Source organism: Geotrypetes seraphini, chromosome 10 (assembly GCF_902459505.1).
Source record: "Geotrypetes seraphini chromosome 10, aGeoSer1.1, whole genome shotgun sequence".
In the NCBI taxonomy this organism is placed as follows: Eukaryota; Metazoa; Chordata; class Amphibia; order Gymnophiona; family Dermophiidae; genus Geotrypetes; species Geotrypetes seraphini.
Window position 1 is genome coordinate 130,865,550 of NC_047093.1, and position 15,608 is coordinate 130,881,157.

Here is a 15,608-nt window from a genome sequence, read left to right on the forward strand (position 1 = left end):
CTCTGGGAGGGCATTCCAGGTGTCAACCACTCTCTGAGTGAAGCAGAACTTCCTGACATTAGTCCTGAACCTGTCCCCCCTTAGCTTCATTACTCGGATTCAACACCAGAATGGCAATAGGGCTTTCAAAGTCATTAATGTCAAAGCATCCACAACTATACGTCTGGCTTCAGCTCATTTCGTTGCCTCCTTTTGTGGTGTAGCTTGTCTATTTACTTCTGTATTATTGATGCAGAAATAAAAAATAATAGGCAGCATAAATTCTTTTCACTTATCGTTTTAATGCAGTGTCTCTAGCTGGCAGGAAAAAATATACAAAAAGCAGTGAAAATCACTGCTATCAACTATATTTGCCATTTCAACATCTGATGCCACTGAATATGCAAATAAAGTACTATGCGGATACTTCATAGAAATGGAATGAGAGCTATGACACAAACATTACTACTATTACTACTAATCCTTTCTATACGTCAAAACACAGAAGAGACAGTCCCTGCTCATAAGAACTTACAATCGCGTCAAGACAGACAAACTGACTATAGTCAGTTTGTCTGTCTTGACGCGATTGTAAGTTCTTATGAGCAGGGACTGTCTCTTCTGTGTTTTGATGTATAGAAAGGATGGGTCACCAGGCCGCCCAGTGGTATAAATTATTAAATGGATTTACTAAGAAGAAATTCAAAACTGGTTTAAGAGATATTTGGAGCATTGAGATTAAGCATGAAATTACTGCATCTCAATGGCCACGAATTTGGTCTTGGAGGATGAAATGTACGGTGTCAGCATCTATGAGACAAACTTGGTTTTTTCTGTTGCATAGAGCGTTATGGACCCCTGTTAGGTTGCAAAAAATAGATAGTTCTTTGTCTGATAGATGCTGGCATTGTCATTTAGAAGCAGGAACTTTAGATCATTTATTGTTTCATTGCCCATATATTATGAATTTTTGGAAATCAATTTGGGACCAAATTAATAATTTATTAGAGAACCCAGTGGCATTATCCTATGATACTGTGATATTTGGTATGGATATGAGAGCTAAAAGTCAGATTTCTGCGAATAACAATAAATTATTACTAATAATGACAGGGGTTGCCATTCAACAAATCACATATAATTGGAAAGACTGGAGGAGATTAAATTATAACTTTTGGTGGAATTCTTTATGTCATATCTATAAAATGGAAAGATTTACTGCGTTACAAAAGGGATATTTTAAGATATTTCAGGATGTATGGAAACCATTAACAAAATATTGTCAGGATTAAGTACAATTATTTCCCTTATGTTTATTAGTTTATGAGGTAGGGAGGGGGTATTTTATTATTACATATATCATACAATAATAGAGTATATGGTTGGGGGGATGGGCGAGGGATAGGGATAAGAATATATGTAATATACCAATGATAGTTTATAAGTGATGTATTTATTGTTACTGTGAATGAAAATATTAACACTTAATGTAATTTGTGAAAATGAATAAAGAATTATAAAAAAAAAAAAAAAGACAGACAAACTGGACATGAGGGGGCATCAATACACTGTGCTCGGGTGGGGAGAATTACAGAGGGAAGGATAAGACAGCTATTGGTGGTAGAAGGTGAGCTGGAGTTTGGAATTGAACGCAGCTTCTAAGAAGTGGGCTTTAAGTCTGGATTTGAAGACTGCCAGAGACGGAGCTTGGCGTACCAAGTTAGGCAGTTTGTTCCAGGCCTACGGTGCAGCAAAGTAGAAGGGACGGAGTCTGGAGTTGGCCGTAGAGGAGAAGGGTACAGATAAGCATCCAAAGATCCAGCATACTGCTATTGCCTCTTGCATACATATAAACTGGGCTGGGGCTGGTATTAACCTATCGGAAGATCCATCTGACTATCATTACTGCTTTCTAATCAGAAGTGGCAAGCTGGAAACGAAAGTTCAGGTTTCTGTAATCTCTGTTTTAACATCTGTGCTATTTCCTTCCTTTAAGTACACTTCTGCAAGCCTTCTAGCACCAGCACAGATCTTCTGTTGAAACGCAGAAAAGGTTAAAAACAAGTCACCCTCCGTGGTTGCAAAGAACAATAGCTTTTTGGAACTTAAACACATTCTAAAGGGGCTTCTGCAATTAGCTTTAAATGAAAATAATGTGGCACCGTTTCTTGGCCTGCTCTCTTCATGAGCTTCTGTAAACCACATTAAATTGAAAAAAAAAAGCCCCCTAGATCTTTGCTTCGTCGACTACAGCAAAGCTTTTGACTTTGTGGATCATGATAAACTATGGAGAACTCTAGCCCAGAAGGGAATACCCCAACACATAACACAGCTGATAAAGAGAAAATCAAGAAGCTGCAGTGAGAACTGAATATGGCAATACTGATTGGTTTCCAATAAAACGCGGCATCGGGCAAGGATGGGTCTTGTCACCTTATTTGTTCAGCTGTTATGGTGAAGCCATCTTCAGAAAAGCAAAGAATGTTAGTTTCAAAGTTGGGGGCCAAAATATAAACAACCTGAGTCAGGGCCGGATTTAGATGAAAAGAGGCCTTAGGCTATTCCACTTATGAGGCCCTTTCACCTCCCATTTTTAAGTTTGTAAATTACATGAGAGATAATAAAATACATCATTACTGTGATATATATCAATATGTTAAACGAAACATGTTGTTATTGGTACTAACCTTTATAAAAAATGTGACACGGATAACAAATAAAAAAAAGTTGAGAACACTTATTTGGACATTTATTCTCATTACCATATATAGTACTTGTAACAATAACTAATCAAACATAACACACAACATTGCCCCTTCCTATGTCCATAGTGCCCCCAGTGCGTCCTTCCTCACCTCACCCCCCCTCCGATGCCCGCCTGCCTCCCATCCCCCATCCATTGAACACCCCACCATGCCATCCTGCCTGCCTGCCTTCCATTAAACCCCCCACCCCTCCGATGCCAGCCTGCCTGCCTCTCATCCCCCTTCCACTGAAACCCTCCACCCCACCCACCCCCCCCGATGCCAGTCTGGGCCTCCCTGTCCTGACGGATCCACGTTTTGCCTCTCTCCCCGTGGGGCTGGGCTTTGCCCAGCTGTTTCCGGACTGACGTCTTTCCCTCCCCGATCCTCCTCCCAGGGCGAGAAAAAGAAAGGGAGAAGCCGAGTCGGCGCCCCGTTGCGGCCGGAGCCGGTTCCGATCCCGAAGCGTAAAATTTCTCTTTATTTTCGGTTCAGTGTTTTAGTGTTCACTGTTTTTAGAATAGTGTAATTTTAATTTTGCTAACAATTTGAATGTAGGCCCCTCTTGATCTTGAGGCCCTAGGCTGATGCCTAGTTAGCCTATAGGAAAATCCGGCCCTGACCTGAGTAATGCAGATGATACAACGTTCATCGCCAGCAGCAAAGACATTCTGTATCTATTGAGAAACAGGGGAGAATGCAGCGCAGTGGTCAAAGCTAGAGCCTCAATCAGCACCCTGACGTTCTGGGTTGAAACCCAAACTGCTCCTTGTGAACCTGGGCAAGTCACCTAATTCCCCCCATTACCCCAAGGTACATTAGATAGATTGTGAGCCCACCAAGATAGACAGGGAAAAATGCTTGAGAACCTGAATAAATTAATGTATACCATTTTGAGCTCCCCTGGGAGAACAGTATAGACAATTAATAAATAAATAAAGCCAAAATCATAACATCTTAAAGATCATATTAAAGCCACACAATTGCAGGATCTGCAGGGCAAGGAAGAGACACTATGGATCATTATGGAAAGAGGGAAAGGTAAATATATTTACATTGGTATGATACACAGGCCTCCTTCACAGACAGAAGAAGTGGACAGAGATTTAATAGAAGACATTCAGAATATATCTAAAAAAGGGGACGTTTTACTAATAGGTGATTTTAACATGCCAGATGTTGATTGGAGTATCCTTATTGTGGGGTCTTCTAGAATTAGGGAGATCCTGGATTCTCTACAAGCAGAACTATTCCAGCAGTTGGTAATGGAACCCACACGGGATGGGGGGGGTCATACTGGACTTAGTACTTACAAACGGGAAAGTGTTTCGGATGTTAACAGTGGGTGATCATCTGGCATCCAGTGATCACTGCATGGTATGGTTTAATATTAAGATGGGTATAGAGAGGGTTCATTCAAAAACAAAGGTTCGGGTAGGGGTTTACGTCAAGGAACTATTGTCTGGATGGGAATGTCTGGAAGGAGTGGAAATCCAGTGGGCAAAACTGAAAGGAGTAATTGTAAGAGCAACAAATCTTTTTTGGGAGGCAAGTAAGTAAAAGTAAGAGGAAAAGAAGGTCGCTTGGGTTCTCAAAAGTAGTAGCTGAGAAGGTAAGGAAAAAAAAGTTAGCTTTCATAAACTACAAAAGATCACAGAAAGAGGAAGACAGGTAAAACTATCTGGAAAAGTTAAGAGAGGCTGGTTGTTTAGTCAGGAAAGCAAAGATGCAAATGGAAGAAAAAATAGCTGACATGGTAAAACGGGGAGGCAAGACATTTTTTAGATAATTAGTGATAGGAAGAAGTGCAAAAGTAGCATTTTGAGATTCAAAGGTGAAGGAGAGAAATATGTAGAAGCAGATAAAGAAAAGGCTGAATTGCTTAACAAATATTTCTGTTCTGTGTTCACGGCTGAAGCACCGGGAGCAGGACTGCCCCCATTAGAATTTTACTGCTTTCTGAATCCATCTGACTTGTCAGGATCGGACGCGGATCGGTCATGATCGGGCAGGTTAGTGAATCTAGCCCATAGTGAGCTGTTTCTAGTGCATCTGCTTCTGGTTTCTGCACTGCTCTGGGGACAGACCTAGCAGGCATAGGATGAATACCACAATAGTAAACTTGTTCTGTAATTATGTCAAATTGTAACCTGTCAACTATATAATATGTATGTTTAACCTGTAAGCCGTTCTGAGCTCTTTGGGGGACAACAGGATAAAAAATGAAATAAATAAATAAGTTAAGAGGTGATAGGCTCCGGAGTAATCTAAGGAAATACTTTTTTACAGAAAGGGTGGTAGATGTGTGGAACAGTCTCCCGGAAGAGGTGGTGGAGACAGAGACTGTGTCTGAATTCAAGAAAGCCTGGGATAGGCACACGGGATCTCTCGGAGAGAGAAAGAGGTAATGGTTACTGCGGATGGGCAGCTCCATGACCTCAAAATGCAGATGCAAAGAGCCTTAGCCTATAGAAAGAGGAGATGCAAATATTAAGAGAGTCTTAGCCAATAGGGAGAGGAGGAGATAGTGGATGTTGCAGATGGGCAGACTAAATGGGCCATTTGGCCTTTATCTGCCATCATGTTTCTATGTTTCTAAAACTGAACATAAATAAGATGAAGATCATGAACACAGAAAATGGTGAAGATTTTGAGCCTAAAGGTAACAGAATAGAAGTTGTAAAGAATTTCAATCTTTCGGGAACTATCATTAAAAAAAAAAGAAGCAACTAGCATGGAAGAAATGCTCCACAGACTAGAACTTGGTCGCTCTTCAATGATGGCTCTCAACAAAATATTCAAAGGCAAGGAAATAACACTCATTTTCTCAGTGGTCAATTACGGATGCGAAAGCTGGACACTATGGAAACAAGACAGAAAAAAGATTGACTCATTTGAGCTTTGGTGCTGAGGAAGGATTTTATGCAAGCCGCAGAAGGCCAGAAGAACTATCAAATCGATTCTGGAAGAGATCAAACTGGCTATGTCACTCAAAGCCCACATGATAAAGTTATGACTGTCTTATTTTGGTAACACCGTCAGAAGAGAAAGATAATTGGAGAAGGGCATCGATTGGGAAGATCAAAGGAACCAGGTGAAGAAGGCGGCCTGCAACCACATTGAAAACAACCATGGGGATGGCGCTGGAGGCCCTTACTAGATTAGCTCAAAACCAATTTCTTTTTAGATCTGTAATTCATCAGGTCACTAGGACTCAAACTTGAGCCGATGGCACTTAACTAAATAACAACTATTTGATCTCTGACAACCCCTTCCCTCAAAACTACCCAACCATCCCTATCCCCAAATGACCCCCCAGTCACCCCCACCACCTACTCTCTATGTCTATCCCATGGCAACTATTCCCATTCCCCATAATAATACCCCCAAACTACCCCTCAACTAACTCTCAACATTATCCCATCCCCAACTGCCCTTCCTCTCTTTCCTCTAAGTCAAAGACACATACAGACAACAGAACTACACTCAAACACATGTGTGCATGGGTTAGAAAGAACTCAATAAACCATATTCCACATGCTTTCGCCACTTGTATTGTGGAAGACAGTTTTCTCATGCTCCTTTTGGTTGTCTTGCTCAATTGGAACTGGGCAACTAACAACTGATGAGAAACCCTATAATAATTAAGTGATCAAATATATGATTAAGTAAAAGTTCAACACTTAAAATCTTCTAAACGAAACTCTTTTCTCTAAAATTTTACTTTAAATTTCTATAAACATAACACAAGAAATTGGTGAATGTGAAAATCTCAGACCCTACAACCAAACTCCAGTAAATAAACACGGAGCTAGTTGTTGGGCAACAATACCCTGAGCATTCACTGGTATTTCCTCTTATAATCTTCCCTATCCCAGTATTTACTAAGACAGGCTTTAGTCAGGAGTCACCATGGCTCCCTCTGAAACCCAGTACATGTACATCCAATTCTCACCAGTAGATGTCACCATTGAATGATGACTGAAATGCCCTCCAAAGGACTATAAGGGCTCAATATTCAGCACTATTTAGACAGAGAAGAGCAACTGGCTGTCTAAATGCCACATGACCTGCTATCTACCACTACTGAATATCTCGGTCTCCTGACTGGCCAATATTCAGTGGCTTGGCATCTAAGTTCGGCAGCCAAATACAACCACCTAAAAGGGTGGTATATTTTTGGCCATTGAGACTTAGCCATAAATAGACTGGATTTTCAATGCCAGTGGCCAGATACAGCTCTGGCACTGAATTTCCGTTACCATAGGAGATCGCTGGTGATCTCTCACAGTCTGAATATGAACCTATAAGTACTTCTTCTCTATTATCCTTTGCCTGAGCAAGCCATGAGAGCAGAAACAAACATACGTGCTAAACCCGCGCTACGTGGCTAGAACTAACGCCAGCTCAATGCTGGCGTTAAGGTCTAGCGTTCACTAAAACCGCTATCGCAGCTTAGTAAAAGGAGCCCTAAATAGTCACGAACTGAGCATGTGCAAGAAGTCCCACCAGGCCCCCCCCCCTCAAGATCCCCCTCTGGACATGCCACTGGAGCAGATATCGTATAGCGGTATGCTTTCTTTGCTGGAGGATGTGGTAAAAGTAATTAGTGTGGCCAGGTTTTAAAAAGGTTTGGATAAGTTCCTAGAGAAAATGACCACAATATGGAGGTAGACAGCATGTAATCTTGCTACTCTTTGAAATCCTGTCAGGTACTCTGGGACTTGAATTGTCCACTGCTGAAACAGGATATAGAGGCTTGATAGATCTACATTCTTCCAATCCTACATTCTTCCAATCCAGGAACGAATACAATTTAAATTCTACTGTATACTATTTAAAACTATAAATGGAGACAGCCCAACCTACCTAAACGACCGCCTCATCCAAACCACCTCTACCAGGCATAGAAAAACACTCCCCCCCACCCCCATTCACTTACCCCCCAATCAAAGAAGTAAAACGGAAAAAACTATACAACGGACTACTGGCCACTCAGGCAGCGAAGATAGACAACCAAGTCTCCAACCTATTGACAACAACCCCAGACTACAAGATGTTCAGAAAGGAAATAAAAACTATACTCTTCAAGAAATCCCTTAATAAAGCTTAATATCATGATAAAGCTTAACCCCTCTCTTACCATCCCCTCCCTAACCCCAGATCCTACTTTTCCCTCTCTTGGAAACCTTCTCTGATCTAACGTTGTAACCCTTCTTCCATAACTCTTTTTGTAATCCGCTTTGAACCGAAAGGTAATGGCGGAATAGAAATCTGTAATGTAATGTAATGTAATTCGTATGTAAACTTTAATATGTAATCTGATTGGGATTAGAATCAGCAGTGAATCAAAAAACAATAAATCTGTAGAGAAATGGGTTTGTTGTCCAAGAACCAAAGTAAGTTACAACCAGCTCCAATGACATCAGAAGAAATAGAACCACCATACCTTTTCTCTGTAGTCGTCTCACAAGTAAGATTGCCAACAGAAGCCCCACAAAGGCAGTAGCTGATGTCACAGCAAGTGTTGCCACTGAGATATAGCGAGGACGTGCAGACCGTATGGAAGCTGAAAGAGCATGAAGGAGAAGCTGATCCACTCATCCCAAAACTCTAAGTACATTTTTTAATTACCATGAAAGATAAGATTAACACCCTTCCCCCTCTCCTTAATCCCCACTGTGGATCATTACAGCCATGCTGAGTCAAGGCAATTAACATAGCAGGGTTTTAAGATCTCAGTGAATTTCTAGAAGAAAAGTCCTTAAAAATATTAGCCAGGTTGACTTAAAAGAATAATTGCTTACCCCTTGAAATAAGCTTTAAGTAAAAGGTCTGTTTTTTTGGGGTCCAGCATTGCTTGGGATCTGGTCTGGTCAGTGTTGGAGTTAGGATTCTGGGCTCAAAGGACCATGGCATATCTTATGTTCTTAGTTTATACATTTTAAGGAGATTATTTCATAACAGACAATTTATGTGACTTATCCAAAAAAGCACCTAGTTTCTAAAGGCATCATAGGTGCTTGCTATATGTGCCTTTTATAAAATAAGCTTTCAGAACTAGGCCAACCAAGTGCAACTTCTCATGCACACATTTACCTGTATTTGAAAAAATGCAGATGTATATCACAACTCCATACTGGGAACAATGGCATACATGTCACTCAAAATATATGCATATATTAATAGTTCAATAAGAGCCATTTCTTGCACATATACATGGATGGTTTACTCATGGAAAATTCTTTATAAAATTACCACCTAAAATTACCCTGACTCTCTTGGCATCTCCTAGGCAGCTTTGAAAATGGCACTCTTATAATAAAAAGTGAGTCTTCAAACAGGCGATCTTAAACAATTTATAATGCTGACCATCTAAATCAATCAGTGCTAAAATAAATGGAACAGTCAATACTTTTTTTTTTTGGACCTTCAGATGGCAGGATCTGAGTCACATCAGCATCGGCCCATTAAAGCTTCAATATCAAAAATCAAATATCACCAAAACTTTCCTCCAAGAGATCATCAAATATTCATGCTAGATCAATGGAAGGCATTGAAGTGAAATACATTCAAATAACAATCAACAGTGTAAAACACTAGCGTGAAGTGGCAGGAAATGAAAATATTTCGGATAAGTGGTGGTTATAAATACATTTTTGATCTAGCTGAATATTTCATTTCAATGAAAGTGTTGGTGATATTTGATATTGAAGCTTTAATGGGCCGATGCTGATGTGACTCAGATCCTGCCATCTGAAGGTCCAAAAAAAAAAAAAGTATTGACTGTTCCATTTATTTTAGCACTGATTGATTTAGATGGTCAGCATTATAAATTGTTTAAGATCGCCTGTTTGAAGACTCACTTTTTATTATAAGAGTGCCATTTTCAAAGCTGCCTAGGAGATGCCAAGAGAGTCAGGGTAATTTTAGGTGGTAATTTTATAAAGAATTTTCCATGAGTAAACCATCCATGTATATGTGCAAGAAATGGCTCTTATTGAACTATTAATATATGCATATATTTTGAGTGACATGTATGCCATTGTTCCCAGTATGGAGTTGTGATATACATCTGCATTTTTTTCAAATACAGGTAAATGTGTGCATGGCCTAGTTCTGAAAGCTTATTTTATAAAAGGCACATATAGCAAGCACCTATGATGCCTTTAGATCCAACTTGGTGGTGTTTTAGATCTGGTCTGGCGACTACCATCTGATGGTCCAAAGCATAAAGTATTGGCTGTGCCGTTTATTTTAGCACTCTTATAATAAGACATAAACAGGGGGAAGAGTAGAGGAACAAGTGCAGGGAGTTGAGAACCTGAGGAACTATATTCAATTCTCACTGCAGTTTCTTGTGACACAGGGCTCTCCACTGCCCCAGGTACAACACCATCTTAGATTGTGAACCTCTAGGTTCATAAAAAGTGCCTGAAAGTGGGATTTGCTCTGTACCTGTGGCATTCACTAGCATCAGACAGGCAGCATCATGGCTATAGCAGTAGGAGAGGTACTAGGAAACCTCAGAAAAAGCCACCTGTGGCCAATAGGCTCTTGACCATAGAGGCATGACATACCCCTTTGGAGCCCCTTCAGAGTCTTGAGGAGCCAAGAGCAGGAAATTACAGTATCTTCATTTGCTGAGATGGAGAAAAGCAAAAGTGGTATTGGCCACAGTTATGGGCACCATAGATTAACATTTTCACCTTACTGCAGTGCCATCTGCCTCCAGAGATGTAAGTACACTAACATCTGAATGTAACATTTGTTGCTTCCTCAACTTTGGTGGAACAGTCAATCCTCCCCAACCAGGAACTCTTTCACCAGTGGAGAAATTGTCTATAACCCAAGTGGCTATAGCTTCTCCAATTGGACATGATGATAATGTGGGTGGGACTTCTGTATCGCCACAGATGAGCTCTATCATTTCTAGAGCTCTTCTTCCTGTGCCAGTACAGACGGAATCTGGGATAGAATTTGGACTTGTTCCATCAGATAAACCAAGTTATTCTTCAAGATATTAGACAGGTAGTTACACAGATTATGTCTTCAGTTCAAAAAACTGTGTCAGTTCACTCAGCACACTGTTACAAATGTAGCTGAACATGAAAATAAATTAATCGAGTCTGAGAATTGGGCATATAAGGTTGATTGTTCTATTACTATTTTTTTTTACTTATATCTATGCAATCATAATAAACAAATATTGCAACTGAGGAAATATCACAAGCATTTTGACTCAAAAAGAAAAACGAGGAAATAAAAAAGTTTCTCCACCACAAATTCTAAAGGATCCAAGAATAAGGGAATTCAATCATCTCCCAAAATTAAAAACCAGAGAAAAAATATAAACTATTGGAGGTCTAATCTCTGCAGAACCCGCCTAGCCGACCTCAGTGGGTTACAGAACAGATACACAAATCTCCTCCTTTATTTTATTTTTAATTTACACATTGGTTTCTAGAACACTTCATGGATCAGCTCCAAGATATATGTCCAATTTACTTTCCACTTATTCTCCTATGAGATGTTCCAGTACAAAAAAATTCCTTGATATTATATTATCCTTCCATAAAAAATGTTCCTGCAAAAATGGCATCTTACAGCCTCTTTTGTATATTGTGACAAGTCCAAGACCTGTCAGGTTGTGAGTTTTTCCTTTAAGAGGGGGTTGAAACTACAGGACCCATAAGGCCTTGCACCAGAGCCAGGATGGGGCAGGGACACCTACAAACTCTCCACAGGAAACAGGGCCCATATTAGGGTAGGGCTGGTAATCCCACCAGGAAACATCACCCATACTGGCTATATTATCTTTTAGGCTTCTAGCATTTGTATACAGACATTTCAAATTATGTTTCCTTTCCTTGTATCTACAGGCTGCTGAGAAGATGACAGGGATAATTTGAGTCCTTTACTCTGCTTTCTTCTTAAGCACTCTTGGCTTTCTTTCACCAAGACTTACACCCTTAATGGCGAGATCCTAACAAGAACTGAAGCAGAACGAGACTTAGGGGTGATCGTCAGTGAGAACATGAAGACTGCCAATCAAGTGGAGCAAGCTTCATCCAAGGCAAGGCAAATCATAGGTTGCATACGCAGGAGTTTCGTCAGCCATAAGCCTGAAGTCATTATGCCATTGTATAGATCCATGATGAGGCCCCACCTGGAATACTGTGTGCAATTCTGGAGGCCGCATTACTGTAAGGATGTGCTGAGACTGGAGTCGGTCCAGAGAATGGCCACCCGGATGGTCTCAGGACTCAAGGATCTCCCGTACGAGGAACGGCTGGATAAGTTGCAGCTGTACTCACTCGAGGAACGCAGAGAGAGGGGTGACATGATTGAGACATTCAAGTATCTCATGGGCCGCATCGAGGTGGAAGAAGATATCTTCTTTTTCAAGGGTCCCGCGGCAACAAAGGGGCATCCGTGGAAAATCAGGGGCGGGAAACTGCACGGGGACACCAGGAAATTCTTTTTCACTGAAAGGGTGATTGATCGCTGGAATAGTCTTCCACTTCAGGTTATTGAGGCCAGCAGCGTGCCTGATTTTAAGGCCAAATGGGATAGACATGTGGGATCTATTCACAGAGAAAGATAGGGGAGGGTAATTGGGGTGGGCAGACTAGATGGGCCGTGGCCCTTATGTAATTTATTTATGTAATGTAATTTATTTCTTATATACTGCTATATCCGTTAAGTTCTAAGCGGTTTACAGAAAATATACATTAAAATTATAAGTAAGAAAGGTACTTAGAAATTCCCTTACTGTCCCGAAGGCTCACAATCTAACTAAAGTACCTAGAGAGTAATAAAGAAGTGAAAAGTAGAGATAGAGGAAAAATAAGAAAATAAACATTCTAACAAGACTGTATTGAACTATGTACTTTGGAAGGTAGAAGAGAGGAGAGGAAAGGAATAGATGCAGAAGGAGGAACCGTTGAACAAAAGAATTTTGGAGAAATTTAAATGATAGAAATAGAACAAAACAAAAACAAGTGGCAAAATAATGAATAAGATTAAAAATAATTCATAAACTGGAAAAAAAGAAAAATAAAACATTGTCTTCGGTGATGAAGTGGAGCAAGTAAGTTTTGGAGGAACGATGACGTTCCCAGAGAAAAGACTTCTTCAGGGAAGAGGTTTGGTTGATAGTCCCAGGATGCCCACATCTCCTCCTCTGCGATGGTCTCCTCCATGCAATCCTCCCCACGACACACTGCCCGTGCTCCAGCCGCTACCCTGAACGGCTGCTCCAAGGAGACTGCCCTAGATGAGGCCTGTGGTGACTGTTAGAGTTCCTCTTCTGCGGAAAAGCTGCCCGGTGCTGATTTTGGTGTGTGTTGGTGCCGCAGGAGCTGGGGCTGACAGGGAACCCCCTGCTTTGCTGTTGCTGCGTTCCCCACAGCGCACGGACTGTGCGACACCAGCAAGAAACTTTGGAGAACTTTGGAGACGCTGGGATTTCGAGGCAGGTGCGCAGGAGACAAGCGGAGGCGGCGAAGAGGACCGCAACGACCACGGGGCGCCGAAGCTGGACACCAGGGGCGAGTCCCCCACTCCAGCACGATCCATCATGCACATCCAGACAGTGGATCTCGTGGGAAGCTCCCTTCAGCTCCTCTAACTGCAGGCCATCGACCGCAGTGCGGCATCTGCGCTGCTCTCGCCTCAGGAGCCTGGCTCTATCGCTGCCTCCGGCCGCCCGCCTGAAACCTGCCACCTCCCTTTCCACTCCCAAACAGGGGCAAACTGCAACACGCAGCCGTCGGCACACAGGAGCAAAGGATTCAGACCAGGTCCTCCACAACCCCAACCAGAACAAGGCCCCAGTCCGGTCTCTCCCAGCCGCCACCACAAAGTCCATCAAACCACAAGTGCAGGGCCCCTCAACTGACGAGCTGGACCCAACGGTCAAATCACAAAAACAGTAAGTAATTTGAAAAATAAATATATAACAAAAGAAAAGAAACTCAGAAAAAGAAACTAAGATCAAAGACAAAAGCAAAAATTAGAAATCAACAATAAAAATTATAAAAGACAAAAGAAAATAAAAAAATAAAAAAGTAGTTGGAAGGAGACGGAACAGTAGATGATTTAACTGTCCGCCATCTTGTTAGAATCTTATCTGCCGTCTATTTCTATGTTTCTATGTTCTATTGAAACTTCTCTATTGAGACTCCTTAAACATCCTGTTTCAACAGTATCCTTCAAGGATACTCCATACCAAACCATCTGCTCTTGGGCAACTGTCAGCTTTCCCCTCCCCATCTTAGTTTAAAAGTTGTTTTATCCCTTTTTTAAACATTTGTGCTAGCAGCCTAGTTCCGTCCCAGTCAAGTCCATTCGGAAAATGCTCCCTCTTTTTCATAAGGTTGCCCATTTCCTAACAAATCTCAATCCCTCATCCCTGAACCATTATCTCAACCATGCATTGAGCCTTCGAAGTTCTGCCTACCTCTTGGGTTCTGTGCATGGTATGGTGAGCATTTCTGAAAATGCTATCCTGGAGGGTTTGGATTTCAGCTTTCTACGTTAGAGCCTAAATTTGGCTTCCAGAACCTCCCTCCCACATTTTCCTATGTCATGGGTACCTACATATACCAAGACAGCTGGCTCCTCCGCTAACTAAGTGACGCTTGAGTTCCACCACCTTTGCATCAGGCAGACAAATGGGAGATCCTTTGGGGGCGAGGGGGGCTAGAGGGAAGTATTTTGGGGGGAGGCTTTATTGGGGGGAGGTTATAATGGCTTATGGCTTGGGGGAGAGCTTTAGTTAGAGTTTTTCATATAAGGATGCCAGCCCCTTTAAGGCAGGGCCTTGCGAGAGCATTATTCATTTACCATGAGAATCAGAAACCTCCAGAACTGAGATACCATAGTTCGGTGACTCCCACTATAAATCAAGGTAAGGTAAAAGTCCACCATTTACTGCACCTTGATAACTTACCTTCTAAATGTGATGGGAAAATACCTGCTGTAGGACACAGTACTCAGGAGAGAAAACCTTTATGAAATAATTATATACAACTATGGCAATTATTTTGTCATTAGAGGAGTATACCTTCACATTTTGGGCTATCAGACCACTGCCCTGAAACTCTGCAGTCAGCATAAGGAGGTCCATTCAATTCCCATCCTTCCAAGCAGCCAAATTCACAGACAGAGCCAAAACTGAAGTTCCCCCATGGGTGAGAGCAGTTAATGTAACCTTGAGCTGGTGCATACAGAGTTTCACAATTTATAACTGAAAGAGAAAATGAATAGAGTTATCTATATCAGAATATCAATAGTACTGTTAATATCAAAGCTTCTCCTCTTGTAGCTCTCCCCCCAAGCATGTGGATAATATTTTCCAGTTTTTAGTGAGTGCCAGGCCAAAATAGTAGAATCTACTATGAGAAATTGCTAACCATATAGAATAAGAGGACATGAAGATCGACCACCAGCCTTTAAGGGGCTCGGCTCCTGTGAGAGTTTTGCTGGGATGAACTTCTGACCTCCTAGCAGTTAGTGTCAGTGTATCTAATTAAGGAGGCTGGCCATGTCTATTCACACCATGGCCGCTATTTCTAGCCAGAAACCAACTTGTTCCTATCTTACTTGTCAGAAATGCTTTGCATGACTTAGCATCCTCTTTTGCTTTGGCTGCCTACTTCTCGCTGGATCCTACTCCTCTTGTTGGATATGTCTCGACTCTGCTTCAGTTCTTGCTGAACCTCACCTTACTCCTGCTTTACTCCTCATTGGTGAGTGCCCTGCACTTGTGTTTCCACCGAGGTTCCTGTTTTCTGGTTCTCTCCCTGTATTTTGGTTTTGCACATCAAAAATCAGGTGGCTATTATTAGTACAGGAGGGCTCAACTCAAAGGGAAAGCAG

General features: G+C 41.5%; 1 protein-coding gene across 1 annotated transcript in view; it reads right to left on the reverse strand.

The window, feature by feature from the left end:
* SELP (selectin P) overlaps positions 1–15,608 on the reverse strand; it is a 169,510-nt gene that overhangs the window by 111,615 nt on the left and 42,287 nt on the right. The window contains exons 17-18 of the mRNA XM_033962306.1: positions 14,794–14,976; positions 8,173–8,292 (exon numbers count right to left, since the gene is read on the reverse strand). Coding sequence (XP_033818197.1) covers positions 8,173–8,292; positions 14,794–14,976 — 303 coding nt within the window. The remainder of the gene's footprint in view (positions 1–8,172; positions 8,293–14,793; positions 14,977–15,608) is intronic.